Raw genomic sequence first — 20,306 nt, forward strand, 5'->3', positions numbered from 1 at the left:
TTTTTAAACTGGGACTCACAGTAAGAATTAAGATCATACGTACTCACATAAATAAAACTGAAATAGGAGTTTTATAAGGCAGTATTTATTCATATTGCATACAAAGCATTCTGATAATGTGTATATTGTTCAATTTTCATATTTAAAATTGTTGTAGAGATCCACGCAATTGATTTCATCAACTTTATTGAGGGTCCTGACCCAGAGTTTGAAAACCAATAGCCTAGACAGGCTATGCCTTTATTCTCTTTTTCTCACGTCTTTCTCCTTCAAAAAGAAAAATGGAGCCTATACAAAAAGCATATTAAACCCTAAAGGTTCTTAACAGATTTAAACTTGGAAAGAGTCAGATGATGCCTCACTTTCCTAAAATTGAAATCCCATTAGAGAAGGCACGCGGCCGACTTACTGGGTGGGGGTGTCCATAGAGCCACCTCTTCAGCTAGCAGAGGCAAGTTACTTAAATAATATTAGTGTGTCACACATCTATATATGACTGATAACTAATAACAGACGTGATCGTCTTGATTATATAAATTTTATTTTATTTTATTTTGAGACTGAGTCTCACTCTGTTGCCCAGGCTGGAGTGCAGTGGTGCAATCTCAGCTCACTGCAACCTCTGCCTCCTGGGTTCAAGTGATTCTCATGCCTCAGCCCCCAAAATAGCTGGGATTACTGGCACCTGCCTCCATGCCTGGCTAATTTTTGTATTTTTAGTAGAGACGGGGTTTCGCCATGTTGGCCAGGCTGGTCTTGAACTCCTGACATCAAGTGATACGCCCACCTTGACCTCCCCAAGTTCTGGAATTGCAGGCATGAGTCACCATGCCCGGCCGATATACATTTTAATTTTCACAGATACTACCTTTTTGCTTTCCAAAAAGGTGCCGCTAATTTATATTTCTACGAACAGAGTAGGACAAGGCCTAGTTTCTTCCTGCTCTCCCTGAAACTGATGTGATCAGATCAGTCTTTTCAAGTGGCCATTTCTCCCTTTTTTATACCTTGGGGACAAGCACCAGGACCTCTGTATTGGAGCCCCCACTGTATCAAGCTCAGTCCAGTCCCAGGCACAGAGCAGAGGCTTCAGCCACGCTGCGCGGTAAGAGAACACAGCCCAGCACTGAGGCTGGCCACATGAGAGACTTGTGAAGGAGTGCTCCCTCCGGGTTCTAAAACACATTCCTGATGGGCCTAATTTATTCTCCAGGCGAAAAGGAGGCTTTCTTAGTCTAAAACACTGCTGTAAATCCCACCCACAAGGGGACAGCCACATGACTCCATTTTCCTGCTTGTTTCTGAATCACTGTCTTATCTGTCTTCCTCCCCTTTTCCCCTTAAAATAGTTGGCTTTACGGTTGTCTGTGCACAGTCATATGATAAGCAGCGATAAAGAAAAATTTTTAAAGAGCCAAGTAGGGATAAGGAAGCAATGAGAAAGAGACACGTTCTCTTGTGGGAGGGGGTGGGCTTCTAAGACACAAGTTTCCTAGAAACAAAACCCACAGATTAATTTTAAATCTTCAGCCCCAACAATGTGAAAGAATGAGGCAGACTATTTGGCTAAGAAACCCAAATGTTGCTTAGTGTGATCAGGGACTTGGGGAAATAAGGTCTGAGTCCCATTCTAGTCCCCACCAAGAGGCATCCTTTATCCTCGGTTTCTCCATTTGTAAACTGTATACGAAAGGGCCGTCCCCCTCCCTGAATCCCAAAGTGGTTCATCACTATTACTTACATGTGTGTGACATGTTTTTCTTTTCGGATGCATATTAAATCAGTCTCACAGCTCCGTGAGATAAGCAGGGCCAATGTGACTATTCCCATTTTACAGCTGAGGAAGCTGAAGCTCAGAGGGGTTTCAGCTTCATCGAGGTCACACAGCTCATTAGTACCGAGAGGGTGAAAAGTGAACTAGCAAACTGTGAATGTAGTACTTTATGAATATATGCTAGCCTATAAATGCTTGACAGTGGGCAGCAAATAGACATTTGGCAAACCACAGCCATTTCCTATGTAACTCATTATAAGGAGAAAGACCATCCGTCTAGGACACACCACTGAGATGACAAGCAACCCCTAGCCCCAAGTGACTGTCGGACATAAAGAACTATAAACCAAATGGATTCTTCGACAATATCTTCAGTCCCAAACCACATCATCCACAATTTATATTTTACAATAGTATTATAATAGCAATAGCAAACATTTTTGTGTGCTCTATCACGTGACAAGCACTTTTCTCACCCAGGCTGGAGTGCATTGGCACCATCTCAGTCACTGCAGCTTCCACCTCCCAGGTTCAAGCGATTCTCCTGCCTCAGCCTCCTGAGTAGCTGAGAGTACAGGTGCTCACCACCATCCCCGGCTAATTTTTGTATTTTTAGTACAGACGGGGTTTCTCCATGTTGGCCAGGCTGGTCTCGAACTCCTGACCTCAAGTGATACACCCGCCTCGGCCTCTCAAAGTGCTGGGATTCCAGACATAAGCCACCGTGCCCAGCCGTGACAAGAACTTTTCTATGCACTTTCTATGCATTATATTATTTATTTCAAACACAATTAGATAGATAGTACTGACTTTGTTTTACAGATGAAGAAACCTCAGAGAGGTTACACAACTTGTCAAAAGGTCACACGACTGGTTCAGTGGTGGGACCAGGAATAGAATCCATCTCCCTGTCATATAAAGCCCTTCCACTTAACCACGGTGCCACCTGGTTCCATATCTGGTGGTTGTGCTGCATCCTTTTTCACTTTTTTTTTTTTTGAAGTTAAAACATATATAATAACAAGGAAAACTAGGTGTGGAGGTGAGGGGGTATATGGGAACTCAGTACTTTCTGCCCTATTTTTCTATAAACCTAAAACTGCTCTAAAAAATAAACATAACTAATTTTTAACAATAATGCTGAAGTAAAAGATAAAAATCCTCCTCATGTGTTGGCCTTTTCCTTTTTTAAAGTTCATACAGGTGTGTGCGTGCATGTAATTTTTTTTACAATACTACACTCTCTTCAGTTATGGAAGAAAGGAGAATACCCTAGTGCAAATACCCAAAGGAAGTCTATTATTTAGATCAATATTATAAATTCATGTTAAAATTTTACTTAACCAGGCTGGGCATGGTGGCTCACGCCTGTAATCCCAGCACTTTGGGAGACCGAAGTGAGAGGATCACTTGATGCCAGGAGTTTGAGATCAGCCTGGGGAACACAGTGAGACTCCATCTCGATAAAAAAAAATTTTTTTTTGAGACAGAGTCTCAACCTGTTACCCAGGCTGGAGTGCAGTGGTGTGATCTCAGCTCACCGCAACCTCCCCCTCCAGGGTTCAAGCTATTCTCGTGCCCCAGCCTCCCAAGTAGCTGGGATTACAGGTGTGTGCCACCACATCCGGCTAATTTTTGTATTTTTAGTAGAGACGGGGTTTCACCATGTTGGCCAGGCTGGTCTCGAACTCCTGACCTCAGGTGATTCACCCGCCCCGGCCTCCCAAAGTGCTGGGATTAGAGGCATGAGCCACTGTACCCAGCCTCTACAAAAAACTTTTAAAAATTAGCTAGGCATGGTAGTGTGTGCCTATAATCCCAGCTACGTGGGAGGCTGAGGCAAGAGGATCCCTTGACCCCATGAGTTCAAGGTTGCAGTGAGTTATGATCACACCACTGCATTCTAGCCTGGGTGACAGAGGAAGACCCCCACTTAAATAAATTTGTTTTTAAATTTAACCAATCAAGCATCTGTTATGTGTGGGGCAATATGCCAAGCATTAGCACAAAAAGGCAGGAGTTTTACCCTCAGGAACAGACCTCTTCTGTGTCTGCTAAAGAAAAGAGAGAAAGCATCAACACTAAGCATCAGTAATTTTAAACGGAGGGCACAAACAGTAAATGTTACCGCAATTCCAAGAGCCAAAAGAGCTGTAGCCTGGAGAATTCTGGGAATGATCGCCCAAAGAGAAGGGGATTTGGATGGCTGGTTAGAGTATCCCAGGGATGGGGATATGGGAGAGCAGAGCACAAAGAAGGGATAGAAAGAGTTTGGGTATGAAAGTTAGAAACAAGCCCTCAAGCAGAAGGTTCCTACCCCAGAGGATAAGATATCCACCTGGCAGAAAATGGAAGCGGGGGAGGTGCAAACCACACAGGGCCCTGGATGTCTGGAGGGATGAGCAGACTTCACTATGTAGGCAACTGGGGCTGGCAGGAGACAATGGTGGGTTCTGAGCAACCGGAAGGGTATTTAGTGCCATGATCCCCACACAACTCATACACAAATCCCCTGGATTCCAGGGAACCAGACTAATAAAGATATAAAAACCCCTCCTATAGCTGTCTCCATGAATTAGTACTCAGGCGCCTGGAGCTTAAATGGGATATTCTTTTCTAAAACAAAGGAAATATTTTTTAAAGCCAGCTAGGTAGTCATGGCCAGGAATTGTGCACCTTCTATGAACAGAGCCCTGATATTCACCATCAGGGGAGGAGAAGGAAGCGGTCCTGTAGCAGGCTAATGGCAGGGAATAAACTTCAAACGTTAAGGTGGGAGGCCTTCTCCATGACTCTAGAAGCCCTAGAAAGGGGTCCCTCATCAAAAATATGTTACCTACTTACACCAAGGCTGGAATTATTTTAACAAGAGGCTACGTTTCCCTCCTCTGCCCTCACAGGGACAAGAGGACAAGCAGATCCATTCCTGGGCATGTTTCATTATTGGGGTAGTGGGAAGCAGAAACCTAGGTTGCCAGCTTTAGCAAAGAAAAATCGAAGGCCAAGCTAAATTTGAATTGCATATAAACAACAAATACTTTTGTAGTATAAGAATGTCCCATGCAATACCTAGGACATATCTATAGAAAAAAAAAGTATTCATTGTTTACCTGCAATTCAAATTCAACTGAGCATCCTGTATTTCCTCTGGCAACTCTGGGCTCAGTGCACCTGCAAGAGAAATAGGATGGTGTCATGAAGAAGCAAAGAAGACAAAGGAGCATGGGTACCAAAGAGAAACTTTTTTTTCTACTTCAAGACGTGGTGACTCTACAGAAGCTCACAGTTGCTCATCAACTGGGGCAGAGAGTTGATGCTTACTTAAATGCCCAAACATTTCACCTACATCTATCTTATTTAATCCTCACAGCAACTCGACAAGCTGCAAAACATGACTGTTATTAACTCTTTTTTTAAATTAGCAAACAGAAGTTTGAGGAGGTTAAGTGAATTTTCTCAAAGTCACAAAGCTACAAAGCAGAAGAACAAGACCTCCTGCTCTTGGGTGAATTCTGAATGTTTTAAAGGAAGAAAAGGATTTCTATGGTTGCAAAGAAGAAGAAAAAGCAATTTCTGAGAAGTGATCCTCAATGAAGAGTAGGTGAACTACTTGCCACATATATTTTTGTTACTTAAATGTAAATTATGTAAAATGAAATCCGAGCTTAAAGATCAAGGCTCTTAACAATTACAAGTAAATGCATATTTCCTCACTGAGAGTACAGTAATCTTTTCAGAAGGCTGGCTATGCTTCAACTCTTGTTACTCTTTAGCAATTCCAACATCGTGGTGGAAAGCAAAGCTTTGCTCTCTAAAGGCAGCACGTTTGTGCACTGCCCAAATTTGGCCCAGGACAACTGAACAATCAGTGTGCACTGCATTAGAGGTTGGGCATATATAAGACTCACATGGTAGGAAAATGAAGTCAGATGCTTTGGCCCAGAGAAATGGGATATACACCTGGACCACAGAAAATGGGATGTGAAAAAAAGCCTTAAGCCTCAGTTACCACACTAGGCCCACAAGCTAATGCAGAGGATGTTCAGGTCAAAATGCAACAATGTCTCAGCTTTTCAAATACACAAAAGGGAGCAATGAGACAGATGTCCCCATTGACTAAGACAGAAGCCAGTCCAAGGGAAGGTAATCCATGTTCCCCTCACCTCCCACCCTAGGAGCTGTTTAAAAAGAACCAAGTGTGAAATTGTAGTTCTGCACACTTGGAATTTAGCAAACCCAACTCCTGTTGCTCATTCATTTCCAAGAGGGAGGGACATAAGGACTGGAAAGGTTTTACTGGCAACCCTTCAGTTGGTTATTACTAATAAAATCCCCAAACAGAAGCACAATTTTACCTGCATCTAATAATAAACATTAATCACAGATAATTACCAATAATAAGTAGTTAACCATTGATCGCAAACTTGCTATAAGGTAGCTATTATTCCCATTTTATGGATGAGGAGACTGGTACAGATAGGCTAAATGATTTGTCCAATATGCAGCCAAAACTCATAAAACTAGATTTCAAACCCAGGACTAACTCCAAAGCCCATTCTACTAGTTTTAGATCCGTGAACTTGGACAAACCACTATCCAATGACATGAAGGATGCTACAAAGTTATTCTCCATCCCTATCAGACCTATCAATAAACAAACAAAAGAAAATTAATTGGAAATGCAGCATGTGAGATTGTCAGCATAGATTTCCTGGATAATTAAAACTTCAATATATCACTAGTGATTTTGTTCAACACTTTGCTCCAAGCAAAGTTCCTAGAACATAGAAAGTACTCAATATATGTTTGTTGAATGGCTGGCTGGCTAGATGAATGGATAGATTAATGAATGAACATCCATTCTAGCTACTGTTCCCGTTCTTTGGATAGTTTGTTTTGGTTTTTGTTTTTTAATCGGGCAATTTTTCTGGAGTGCATTCCTACTTTAATCTTAACTGGTCTCCTGACTGCCCTCATAACACAAAATGCTAAAAACTGCCTGTCCAACATTTTCTTTTTTTTTTTTTTTTTTGAGACGGAGTCTCGCTCTGTCGCCCAGGCTGGAGCGCAGTGGCGTAACATCGGCTCACTGCAACTTCCGCCTCCCGGGTTCATGCCATTCTCCTGCCTCAGCCTCCCAAGTAGCTGGAACTACAGGCGCCTGCCACCTCGCCTGGCTAATTTTTTGTATTTTTAGTAGAGATGGGGTTTCACTGTGTTAGCCAGGATGGTCTCGATCTCTTGACCTTGTGATCCGCCTGCCTCGGCCTCCCAAAGTGCTGGGATTACAGGCGTGAGCTGTCCAACATTTTCTATGTTCTTCTTCCAGTTTAGAGGGGCTCCTTTCCCTGTCTATTTAGATCCCATTTTCCTCAAGGCCTGGCTCAAAATATTACCAAGAAGCCTCTGCCAACTAGCAGAACCCACATTAATTCCCCTCTCCTTTGAATTCCCACAGTTCTTCAGATTCACTGTTTTATAAAAGGGTGTTAATCTTGATTTTCCGAATGCCCACTTGAGAATATCCATTTCTTTTTTCTAATTATAATGTTTTTCAAAATATGTCCACAAAACATGAGTTCTTAATGTTTCCCAAATAAAAGCATTCTATGATGAAATATTTTGGGGACATATCTGGTTAAACAGACGTGTACAACTCGCTTTGCGATAGACCATCTTGAGTCTTTAATACACTAATGTGCATTTGACTCTGTAACATTTTTCCCAACCTCTTTGATCACAGAGACCTGAAAATAAATAAGGCTCCCACTCCTTGAAAGTCAATCTGGCAAACGCTGGTCAATTATATGCTCCATCTTTAATGGCTGATTGATGATTCTCTCAGCTACCTAAACTGGTTGAGATAATCATCAGTGCAGAAGGCAGGGAGATAGGTTCATACACCTTACATTCTAGGAATTCTGCTTGCTTGCTTGCTTGCTTGCTTGTTTGTTTTCAGAGTACTCTTTGAGTGGCTTAATGATACAGAGAGAGGACTCCATTTAAGAATTAAATTTATTTTTTGTGGGCCTTGAACAAAGGTAGGTAAAGAAGCAAGCTATCAAAAATAGCTTTGTGATTTCGATCACAACAAAGAAGAAAGGCAAAGAGGGAAAAAAAAAGCAGGAGCTGGCCCCTTTGCAGGGGAGACAAGGCTAAACTTCATGGAGAATAATAAAGACAAACTATTATCAAGTGCGAAGGTTAATCGTAGCCAAGGCCCAGAATGTAGGGTCCAGGAGCTGAGTCAGGATCATTGTTAACAGGTGCCTTTACAGAGCATCTAGACTATCCTAACTCCTGATTTCACAGCTGGGGAATTAATAGGAGTCACCTGACTCCCCTATTCAATACATTTCATAGAGAGAGAGAAAAAATTAGCCAATCCAGTCCTGAAGAGGTGAGATCTAGGTTTCCCCAGGCTCTGAAAGGATTGTAGTAAGCTGTGCTTCTCAGTTGTAATTTTACAGATCATATATTTATGTTATTCTTTGATTAATGTCGTGTCTCCTAGTAGAGTGTATGCTCTCTGAGAGCAACGACCAGCTCTTGACATAGTGGGCATAGCACCTGGCATATTCAATAAATATTTGCTCAGTGAATGAAAGGACGGCCAGAACAATGAATGAATATACTACTCTGTCCACTGCTTTGAATCTTTTGTGAATTCTTTCTTTTTCAGCACTGTACCAAATGATGAACTTCTAAGAGCACAGACTCAGTCAGTCTGATTAAAGAATACTGCCTATTTGAGCTTCTACAAGACATACCCCAAAGAGCTAAAGGGGGGTAGAGGGGGACACTTCCTGCTCACGAGATGCTTATATCTGCCTGGGGAAAGAAGACTGGCAACAAAAGATGCCATAGTCTGAAAAAACAAATCTATTCAAAAAGGACATAAGCAAAATCAAAGACTATTTTTCTCCTCAATAATTAGTTCTAGATTCACTCATCATGATTTTTTAAAACTCTTCTAGGCTGGGCACAGTGGCTCACGCCTGTAATTCCAGCACTTTGGGAGGCCAAGGCGGGTGGATCATGAGGTGAGGAGATTGAGACCATCATGGCTAACATGGTGAAACCCCTTCCTTACTAAAAATACAAAAAAAAAAAAAATTAGCTGGGCGTGGTGGCGGGCACCTGTAGTCCCAGCTACTCGGGAGGCTGAGGCAGAAGAATGGTGTGAACCCAGGAGGCGGAGCTTGCAGTGAGTAGAGATGGCACCATTGCACTCCAGCCTGGGTGACAGAGCGAGACTCCTTCTAAAAACAAAAAAAACAAAAAAACAAAAAACAAAACAAAACAAAAAAAAACTCTTCTTGAAGCCAGGTGCAGTGGCTCACTTCTCTTATATAATCCCAGCATTTTGGGAGGCTGAGGCGGGTGGATCACTTAAGGTCGGGAGTTTAAGACCACCCTGGCCAACATGGTGAAACCCTGTTTCTACTGTTTCTACTAAAAATACAGAAATTAGTTGGGTGTGGTGGCTCATGCTTGTAATCCCAGCTACTTGGGAGGCTGAGGCAGGAGAATCGCTTGAACCCGGGAGGCAGAGGTTGCAGTGATCCGAGATCGCGCCACTGCACTCCAGCCTGGGCAACAGAGCAAGACTCCATCTCAAATTTTAAAAAACTCTTCTTGAGCTTGATTACATTTTTAGTCTTATCTACCTCTTGGGGTCAGGAGCTCAGTGAGTCTACTCCTTGCTGGCAAATACAGGTGACTTTTCACTAACATAAAACTACCTCTTTGAGACTTCAAGGTGGGGTAGAGGTCAGGGATGAGGAGAGAGGAGATCCTCATTTCAGCATCTGGGTTTCATGATAGGCTTCTGTTTTTCCTCCTCTTCCCCAGCACAGTATTACAGATTTCAGTTATATTTCCTCTGGAGTTTCAATTTTGTTTAGATGTCAGTGAGTTACGATGAACTGTATGTTCCTGTCCTCCCGGTTCTCCCAGCATAGTACAGACTTTTGGCCACTTCACGTGGTTTCTGACAGAAAACTAAATTTCAAACAGGTGCAACCCTGCTGATTAGCATTATAATAGATTGTAATTACTTAACAAGCCCATATATACCCAGAGGAACTTGGAGAGAAATGTAATGTTTTACCAAGTGTAGCTTTTATTTATGTAAAATACTGCAGGCCTGCTCTGGAGTTCTTTTAGCCTAAGTGAAACCCCTGGAAGCTTTGTCTGAACATGCTTCAATAGCTCTATGAGTTCAGGCGCCGGAATTTGAAATTTCATTTCTTGTTGCTGCCAACTACAAAGGGTTTTGTATCTAAAGCCCTGATGAGAATCTGAACTTCATTTAAACTCTGCAAGTGGAGGACAAGTGGGCCTTTTTCTTCTTCCCTCACCATGGCACCTGGAATGGGCCCTGGGCACTCAGAGGGTAGAAAATTCCTACTTTTGGGAACTTCAGACTTGACGGAGATTCTTCAGCTTGATGCAAATCGCTACGTGGAAATAATATAGCATTCTCTCATAAGAACATCTTCAGGGATCTCATAGATTTTTATAAAATAAAATATCCTTTTCTCCTTCCTCCTCCTCCTCACTTCTTTCAACTGTACAGAAGGATTGTTTAAGAAATTCATTCAACTGGTTTCTATCGAGATGCCATGCTCCTCAGAGGCAGGAACTACACATACACAACTTTTGTGTTATCAAACCCCATATCTACCAATAGTGCTAGACCATAGTAGGTACTATAGAAATACACACTTGTTTTGTGTTCATTCATTCATTCATTCATTCAACAATGTGCCAAGAAATTTATTCATTCATTCAACAATTTATTCATTCATTCAACAAAGTGCCAGGCACTGTTTTGGGTGCCGAGATAAAGTGGTGAACAAAAAGCTCTACATTTATAGAGCGTCTGGTGTTCTGGTATTAGAGATAAACAGCAAAGATAAATAAGAAAAATAAATAGTGTATAAGATAGAGGTAAGAGTAAAGAGTTAAAAAAAAAAAAGGCAGGAAAGGAGCATATGAAGCATAAAATAAGAGGGTGAACTTTTAGATAGGATTGCCAGAAAAGGCTTTACTGAGAACATAACATCTGAGCGAAGACTTGAGCCATGTGGCTATCTGGGAAAAGAGCATTCTAAAAAAATGGGATGGCAAGGGAAAAGACTGAGGCAGGAGCATGGTAAATGCATTTAAGGGGTGTCAAGTGGGTCAGGATAGCTAGAGAGGAAAGAACAGGGAGAAGAGTGGCAGGTGATAGGGTCAGAGAGGTCACAGCAGAAGGCCTGACTTTGTTGGTCTTGTAAATTATGGTAAGGGATAACCTCACCTGAGAGATCTGTGAGCAGAGACAGGAGCTGAGAAGCCAGTACATGTGGAAGCAATTCAGAGGCTGTTGAAATAATCCAGGTGTGAGATAATAGTGACTTGGACCCAAGTGAGGTCAGCAAAGGTATGGAAAGGATGTGATCTGAGATATATTTTGAAGGCAGAAAGAGCAGATGTTGCTGATGGATAAGATATGGGGCACCTGAGAATTACAGGAGTCAAGGATGGCCCCTCAAGGTTTTTGGCTGGGTAATTGGAAGGATGGAGTTGCCATTTCTTAAGCTGAGGAAGAAGGGCTTAGATTGAGGAGAGGGGAAAATAGGTATACAATATTAGGCATATGGAGTTTAAGATGCCCTTTACACATTGAAAGCTGAAGACCTGAAGGCAATCCCATATATAAAGTCTAGAGTTCAGGGTCAGGCATGAGCTGGAATTAGGAATTTAGTGTCAACAGCACTGAAAATGTATTTAAATCCATGAAACTAGATGACATTGGCACAGTAAAACCAAAACACCAGCTCCCAAATATCATCATTTCCAATTACCCATACTCTTCAATAAATAATTAACCTTTGTCTACAATGACCGCAGCTTCTAGACTTTCCAGAACAATCTCATTTCAAGTAATTCTATTATCTTCAAAACGGCAATTTGTTAAGTATAACTAAATCAAATTTATTTTTAGAGTATGTAAGACTTTTCATATAAATACATTCACAAATCAAGGAGAAAAATATCTTTCACTGGACCATATGTTCTGATTTAAGATTCTAAAACTATGAACACACAAATGACTCTTCAAATATTAATAAAATTGCTGAAATGTATTATAGCCAGACCACTTGCTACAAGCTTTATAGTTCCTTATTTAATTCTCATAGCAACTCTGAAAGTCAAGACCTATGACATTTCCATTTTACAGATGAAGAAACGGGCTTAAAAAGCCTAAGTCACATGCTCAAAGTCACACAACTAGTGAGTGGTGGAGATGCCTTCCAGTTAGAACTCACTGATTCCAGGGAGAGCGGTCCATTGAGGAGCCAGGGAATTCACGGTCTCAAATATTCACTAAATCTGCTGCTGGTCAAAGACACTAAGAAGAAGAAACAGGACAAACAACCCTTGACTGTCCATGAAGTTGAAGGCTAACTCAGGTCCTTAACTCTAGGGACCCAGTGCCAAGAGGTTGTCTGTGATAGCACTGGGCCAAGAATGAATCCTTTGGGTAGTTGTTAAACTACCAGCTATGGACCAATCAGAGCAATATTGGATTACATAGTATTATAGGAGTAGGGGAAAGGGAGATCCAGGGACCCTCAGCTGCTGGGGAAATAATTCAGGGTATAGGCGCATACAAAGGAGGTATGGACAATTGCCAGCCCTTCCCTACCTCCTTACCCCCTTAGTAGTCCCTTCCCACCCCACTGTGTTTAAATGACAATGGAGGTTTCAGAAATCCTTTTAAAAATTTTTTTCCTACAAATGTCCTGAAGATAGAGATGTGCTCTAGAGTAACATATATCGAAGTGCGGTCAGGCTGCCATTGTAGGAGATGCAGCAGGGGGCCTGCTTAACTCAGACTCCATTTGGGGCATCAGAATCAGCACTGCTAGAGGCTGTGCCCTGGCATCTGTGTTGCATGAATCTCCCCCAAGTGATTCTGGTGGGCCAAGGGAGAACGGCCTCAGAGCCTAACCTCTCTGAATGATGTACAGGCCTATCTCCCAGAGTCCAAACAGGGTATAGGCCTATCTCCCAGAGTCAGCAGGGGTGCCATCATTTTGAAAAGCTTTGCCAATGGGCTACTTGGGAAATACAAACCAGAAATGACACTTCTAGTGTCCCATTCTTTGCCAAATGAGATGGCCAGACTGAAGACAGCTACTTTGGAGAATATGAAAACCTAGCTTTCTCGTGGCCTATATAATAATCAACTCAGTCAAAAACTCTCTCTAGGCCAGCCCTATGCTCATTTTGGGGGCTATAATAATAATAATTATAGTAGATATGCATTGAGCAGTTACTAGGGACCAAGCATTGGTGTATGCATTGTACATGTATTAACTCATTTTAATCCCCACAGTCAACCCATTTCATTATAGGGAGGTATATTTATTATCACCCACTTTGTACAGGGGAAGGAATGGAAATACGGAAGGTTAAGTCACTCGCTAAAGGTCATGAAAGTGGTAGATGGTAGAAGTGGGATTCAAGTCCAAGCAGTGTGACTCCAGACTTCGCTGCTCCGGGGAATCACCTCTCAAATGATGGCTTTCTGTACCTCTGGATTCTGAGTGCCTGCCTCTTCTACAGAATACAACAAGGGAGTGACATTCACCAAAGATGTCTTCAGAGGCAGGGCAGTAGAACAAAGAGGAAACTGAGCTCAGTATGTAGACTACTGAAGCAATGATAGAGAAAAATCCAAAATGTGAATGAGCCAGCCAGCTGTCACCTGCACGCAGCCCTTCAAGCCCTAATCCTTGCTCCGCCTGCCTCCCACCCCTGTGCTAAATGCAATGCCAATCCATCCAGCATTCATTCAGCCTCTGCTTCTAACCTGAATCCCAATACTTCTAGTTCACACAATTATTCTTCTAAATCTTTCTTTAAAAATTATAAAGTTATACAGTCACATTTCAGGACATATCTATGTAAAAATGCTTGATCCATTAATTATCTGGAGCCCTCTCTGGCCTGCAATTTCTATTCTAGCCCAATGTTTCTCAAAGCAAGCCTGGTCTGGTCAGAATCTCTGGGACAGCTGGTTAAAAATGTAGATTCCCAGCTTATTCCAAATTGTAGCATCAAAAGCTCTCACGGTTGGGCCAGAGGATCTATATTTTTATCTATATGGATCTATATAAATCTATATAGATCTATATTTTATATGCCCTCCCTTACTGATTCTTATGTACATGAAAGTCTGAGTAGTGTTATTAACTGGTTCTTGGAAAACCCAGCTATAGCAATAGTGTTATAATAGATTTTACTTCAAAGCATCAGCAAAATCTTTCCTTCTCTTGGTAATGAGCTTTCTCTAAAGCAACCTCCTTTGTCACCACAACTGAAACATCTCTCATTATCTGGAGAATAATTATCTCAGCTTGGCTTTTACACATTCTAGAATTCACCTCAGTTTTCTAAACTCTTTCCTACTCCAATGTTTCAGAAGTGTGGGCCCCACATCACTAATGATGTTCAGAGGCACCTGGAATGAACTTTGTTTCTGTATTGTAGAGCCCTGTTTATTTTAATGTGAACAAAGAAAAGTTATAACTACATGCTCCAAACCTGTGATTTCATGAATAGTGGGGCTTAAGAAAAGACTACGTGGAAAATAAAAGAATCAATTTTTTAAATATTAAGTAAATGAAAGCACAGGCAGTACTCAGAAAAAAGTCTTAAATTTGGGAAACCTTGTCCTGCCCACTCCTTTCTGACAGGTACACTCAGTTTCTGTCCTGCTCATCCATTCTCCAACCCTGACCACAGGATTGTCTGCCTTTATTCCTGCGGTGGCCATGCCAGGAACACTGCTCCTTCTTGTAGATACCTCTTTAAATATAACCTACTGTTTCTCACTCAGCTCATGCCTCCTTCCAAAAACCCTCCTGGATTCTTCCAGTTCTCCCTACCTTTTTTTTTTTTTTTTTTTTCAAGAGACAGGGTATCACTCTGTCACCCAGGCTGGAATGCTGTGGCCTGATGGTCAGATCATAGCACACTGCAGCCTTGAACTCCTGGACTCAAGTAATCCTCCCACCTTGGCCTCCTGAGTAGCTGGGACTACAGACACACACCACACCGTAGGTCCAGATTTGGCTAATTTTTAAGTTTCTTGTAGTTATGGAGTTTTACTATGTTGCCCAGGCTGATCTTGAACTCCTGGGCTCAAACGGTCCTCCCAGCTCAGCCTCCCAAGTAGTTGGGACGGCAGGCGTGAGCCACAGTGCCTAGCCCACACTCCCTTTTTAAACTCTTAACACACTAATGGTATCACCTGTGTGGAACCTAATTGCTAGTTAAGTGTCTATATCGGGGTGTCCAACTTTTAGGCTTCCCTGGGCCACATCGGAAGAAGAATTGTCTGGGGCCACACATAAAATACACTAACAGCAATGATAGCTGATAAGCTAAAAAAAAAAATGCAAAAAAACTTATAACATTTTAAGAAAGTGTACAAATTTGTGTTAGGCTGCATTCAAAGCCATCCCGGGCCACATGCGGCTCACGGGCCATGCGTTAGACAAGCTTGATGTATATGTGGGTACTTGGCGTCAATTCCTTAGTGAAATGGAAGCCCCCTGAGAGTAACCCAGGGCCTCATTTTCCTCTGGATGGCCCACAGTGAGAAGCTTCCCTGGTTAGACATGAGCACAAAACAGGAACTCCAGGAATACAAGTGAATTCAAAGTGCAGCAGAATTCGGTGTTCCGCAGCAATGAGAGAAGCGGCTGCTTTATGCTATCCACATCCCCTTACTTCAGGCCAGATCTCTTAGCCACACCTGAGAAGGGTGTGTTTCTTCATTCCTGCCAGGTAAGGAGTGAAGAGACCTGAGCCCAGGGAATTCTACCCAAAGCTATGAAACCATGGGTTTACCCTGAATGTTAAGACTGGGAAAGGTGAACTTAGCCCAGCTGCAACTTGTCTCCATTTCCAAGGGCCAGTCACCCCTGCCAATGAGTCCCCACCTTCAGCCTGGAGGAACCAGAGTGGCTACAGCATCCTCTGGTGAAAACAGATGGGCATTCTGAACCTGCTCCACTACTTGACTCATCCTTGAGACTTTGGGCTTCTCTATCTCAAGTTTTTTAGTTTGTCCAATACCTGCCATACCTAATTCACAGTTGCTATAAGGCAAAAGAGATGAAGTTATCAAGTACAATAAAAATGTCAGGGACACAGCGCATGGATCTGCAGGGAATGAATAGGCTGGGAGGCCAGATGGGCAGGCTTGGCTCCCCATCAGACAAGCCATGGGCAACAGGCGGTGAGGGCCCTACTTCCAACCCACCTTTGCTTGTCATGTGACCCTCGGTCCCCAACTAGCTTCTCTGGAACTCAATGTCCTCATCTGTAAAACTTGCCTGTGCACTAGATGATCTGGCCTAGGGCCAAATCCAACATGAATTTGAGAACCTTAGAGGATGATAACCAAACAAGTTCCCAATGGATGCTTCACTAGGAGGGATGAAGGTGGGGACAGTGTCCTGAAGCTCCCAGAGTTTGGGGTGTGCCCCAGTGAAGCATCACCAGAGATACAAAGACACTCTCCCTCCAACCAACATCTGTTCTATGGATAAATGCAGACCTGCTGCTCCTCATCCCTGCTCTCTGCCCCACTGTCCAAGCCCCTCATCTGCATACACTGCAAAAGGCCCCCATCTCCTAGCTACCAGCGTCAAGTTTTTTCCACCCCCTTCCTGTCCAAAAACAACAACTCCAAAATCACAGGTTTTCAGAGTCAAGGTCTACCTCTGAAATTAGTTATCCCTTCCACTCCCCCTCTCATATGCACTGCATTCATGAGGAAAGGGCCCAAAGGCCATGCATGGAAAAGAAATGCGGAATGAGTGGGAGCTCTGTTGTGGGGGCTGAAGGAAGCAGAGATGAGGGACATCTGTGAAGTAGAATAGAATGGCATGGAGTTCTCTGGGATTCCATAAAGGTTTGCCTGCTTTCCAAAGTGCAAACCACAAATCTAGAGTTCTACGCATGTGGCTTGTTGGAGCTTCCCTGTGAAACCGTAACCATGGTTTCAGGCAGACTACATCACAGCCATGAGCATAAAAACAACAGGCTCTCTCCTATTTTTCCCTAAAACTCCGTGTCCTTGAAAAAAATATGTAAGGTGATATGCCAAGGTGATCCATGTGCAACCTCTGACCTCTAGGACATTCATGAAGTTACCTGGTTTTCAATAGAAAGCAATTGGTCTACACCACTTTTGAGGCTTAGATAGCTCTCTCACTTTTTGTGTAGACCAAATAACCCTGAAAACATATACCTCCAGAGGAACACTTGTACTTGCTGGAAACATGTAACAAACCTGAAAACACAAAAATCCACATCCTAAATTAACACCTTCCTTCCAAGAAGAGCAAAAAATAAACAAACAAACAAACAAACAAAAAACCCAAAAACAAACACAAAAAGCAAAATGAAGGTTTGCTTCTCTCCGCTTGTCCAAGTGCCAAGACTGGATGCATTTGGTTTATAGTAGATTAAGACAAGACCTCTTTCCAAATCCTTAATAGTTTAATAATGGAATCAATTAACAACTCAATCTCATACTTAGAAATCGTCTTTTATTGCACAGTATCTTGACAATCAAAACAGAGAAACAATATAACTTTAAATAAGATTCAAAGCACTGACTTCCAATTACCCACAAGCAGAACCCTTCTTAAAACGCAACATTCATTCTGCATGGATGGGCAATGAATTGGACAAAACAAGCTCGACTGATGTTTCTGGGACCATAGAGGAGACATCCTGGAGGAGAACACATTTTTTCTACTTGTATGTCAGAAGATGAGCTAACCACCATGCAAGAGAATAGAAACAAGCCAGCTTCCTCTCGGAGGGAAAAATAAAGCAACTCCTCGCACGGCTAAGCAGGACAAAGCCAGGACGTGCAAGAAGCCTTCAGTCAAAGGCTCCACGTGCCTTTCCAAGGACGGAGGGACCCACCCACACACAATCACACACAGCCAGCCCACCACGCGCCTGCGGAAGAAAGCCGGGTCCTCGGCCAACCTTCAGCACCAGCGGCCCAGGCTCTCCCAGTTTGCAAACCTCCCGCAGCACCCACCAACTGGAGGGCACAGAGGGAGCAGAGGGCCACATCCTCTTTCCAAGTCTCATCTTCCTCGCCAATGCCTGTTTCTCCCCAACTATGAAGTGAAGTGTACCTCCCCAAGGAAACTGAGACTTACAGGCACACACACCCCAGTCGTCAATAAGTCCCAGAGCCCTACGATCAAGACCAGCGAGTCCTTCCCCGGGACCCCACAGCCGGGTTCCCGGAACGACGGGGAGGCGCCGCACTCACCCAGTCCTCGAAGTGGCGGCTCCCGTTCTGCAGCAGCTCCTCAAACTGGATGGTGCAGTTGGCCACGAAGTCGTCGTAGCCTATGGGGGCATCGTGAAAGACAGCCAGCTCGATCTTGCGCCCGTTGCACACATCGGTGACGAACTCGTCGTGCCAGGCCGGGCTGTTGGTCTTCTGCTTGGTGGCCGTTTGGCCGATGCGCGAGTCGTCCACATTGAGGGCAATGTAGGGGTCGAGAAGGAAAGTCTGCGGCCGGGGTCCCACCGCATGGCGCAGCGACCAGGCTGTGGGCTTCAAACTCACGGCCTCGCAGATTTTGATCTTAAGAAGGCCATTGAACACTACCATGGTCGGGGCGGGGAGTGGGGGCCGGGGTCACTCCGTCTGCCCCGAGGGCAGGAATGAAGAACCGACGGCCCGGCACTCCGAGCCACAGGGACTCTTGGGTCCCCTTTCGCCCCACCCCGCACACTCCCTACACCTTGTGGCGTTGCGCCCTGGCGCGGGCGATTCTCAGCCAGTGCATGTATTTCCTCGCCGGGTTCCTAACGGAAAACAGGGAGGGGGGAGAGCTGGGGGATGTCCGTGTTTGGAGCAAGTCTCTCCCCCCGACCACCAGCTGCACCTCCAGAAGAGAAGACGAGCTGTCGGCTCCGCTGCAAGCCGCGGGGGCTGCCTCGCCGCCTCGCTGGCTCTCCGGCTCCGGGCTGCGGGAAAGCGGGCGCCGCGCCCGGCGCTTACCTACCTTTCCGAAACATAATCCCGGGAAATTTCGACTCCGGGAGGGGGATGGGGCGGTGGGACGGGGCGGGGACGAGAACCGGGGGCGCAGATTTCAACCCGGATCCTCTTCGCACACTCAGCGCCTGCCTCTGACCGCGCGGGGCGGGGGGGTGAACGGAGGGATGTTCAGTCTATCCGGAGGGATGCATGTCGAGAGGAAATGGTCCTCCTCGGAGCCAAATTTTTAAAAATCCACAAGCCCCACGGCCAGCCGGGGCCGCCGCCTCCTGGGCGAAGCAGCGCCGCGCCGGAGCCGGCGATCGGGAGGAGCCAGGAGCCCGGAATCTCACATCCGCGCGGGCTCGGAGTCCGGGCGGCCGCCGATCCAGCTCGGGGGCGCAGGCCAGCACCGGGCGGTGCGCAGCGCGGCGGCGGGGCAGGGACTGCGACTCAGCGCGGCCCCACCTCCTGGGCGCCGGCGCCCGCCCGCCGCGCTCCCCGCGTCCCCGCTCTCGGCTGCCGCTCGCTCGCCGCCCGCCAGCCCGCGCTCCCCCACGGTCTCCTCTCCCTCTGTCGGTGTGCGAGCGAGTCTCCCTCCCTCTAATGCAGGAAATGCGCAAAAGACGTCAGTGTGTGTGAGTGTGTGTGTGTGAGTGTGTGTGTGTGCACGCGCGCGCGCGCACGGCAGTGTTTGGGGAAATAGAAAGTTTTGCCGGTTGGGGGAGCAATACGGAAAAAGTGAGCCGAGGAGAGAACGGTGGAGAGCGGGCGAGGCTGCCCGGGGTCGCAGCGGCGGGCGGGGCAGCCGGGGGGCGGGGACCCCGCGCGGGACCCCGGGGAGCGGCGGCGCTGGGCTGGATGCGCGTGCCGGGGGCCATGGATGGCCATGGATGGGTCCCGCCGGGCCGCGTATCTCTCGGGGTCCCTGCGGCTAACACTGTCTTTTAGAGCCGGGGATGGGGGAGTGGAGGGGGCCCTGTTGCCCTAGAGGCCTCGGGACCCTTCCCTTGCCCACCCCCACTCGGGCCGCGGCGGGCAGGAGCAGTCTGCGGAGTTCTGGCCCATCTGTCACTCTGTCCCGGGACGCTGTGATCCACGGCGGTGGGGGAGGGGGAAGGGGGAGGGACAAGCATGGCTCGGGTGAAGTTTTAAACTCTGTTCTTCTCTCTTGCCTTTCTTTGGGGACATTCTCCCCTTTGGGATCTGTCCTGGACTTCGCAGGCTGCGAGAACTTGTTGACAAGTGAAAGCTCGGTAGAGCACCGGCTTGGTTTGTGGTCTGTTTATTTTTTGCAAAGTGACTGTTCCTATTTGCGCTGGTCCTTATCGGTGCCCCTTTGGGGGACTTCGGCACTGATCAGCGCGCTGACAGCCGCCGTCCGGGCTGCGGGAAAATGGGGCGCGCCCTCCGGGGGGCGAGTGGCTGTGTCCATGCTAATTT

At 45.4% G+C, this 20,306-nt stretch overlaps 1 protein-coding gene across 2 annotated transcripts in view; it reads right to left on the reverse strand.

Moving 5' to 3' along the window:
- PRKCE (protein kinase C epsilon) overlaps positions 1 to 19,274 on the reverse strand; it is a 536,120-nt gene extending 516,846 nt beyond the window's left edge. The window contains exon 1 of one of the 2 annotated variants that reach the window (XM_004029173.5): positions 18,144 to 19,274. In XM_004029173.5, the coding sequence (XP_004029222.1) occupies positions 18,144 to 18,491 (348 nt within the window). In that variant the 5' untranslated portion in view covers positions 18,492 to 19,274. The remainder of the gene's footprint in view (positions 1 to 18,143) is intronic. The other variant, XM_019021115.3, reaches the window with a different exon arrangement.
- Between the last annotated feature and the right edge of the window lie 1,032 nt (positions 19,275 to 20,306).

This window comes from Gorilla gorilla, chromosome 12, assembly GCF_029281585.2.
Source record: "Gorilla gorilla gorilla isolate KB3781 chromosome 12, NHGRI_mGorGor1-v2.1_pri, whole genome shotgun sequence".
In the NCBI taxonomy this organism is placed as follows: domain Eukaryota; kingdom Metazoa; phylum Chordata; class Mammalia; order Primates; family Hominidae; genus Gorilla; species Gorilla gorilla.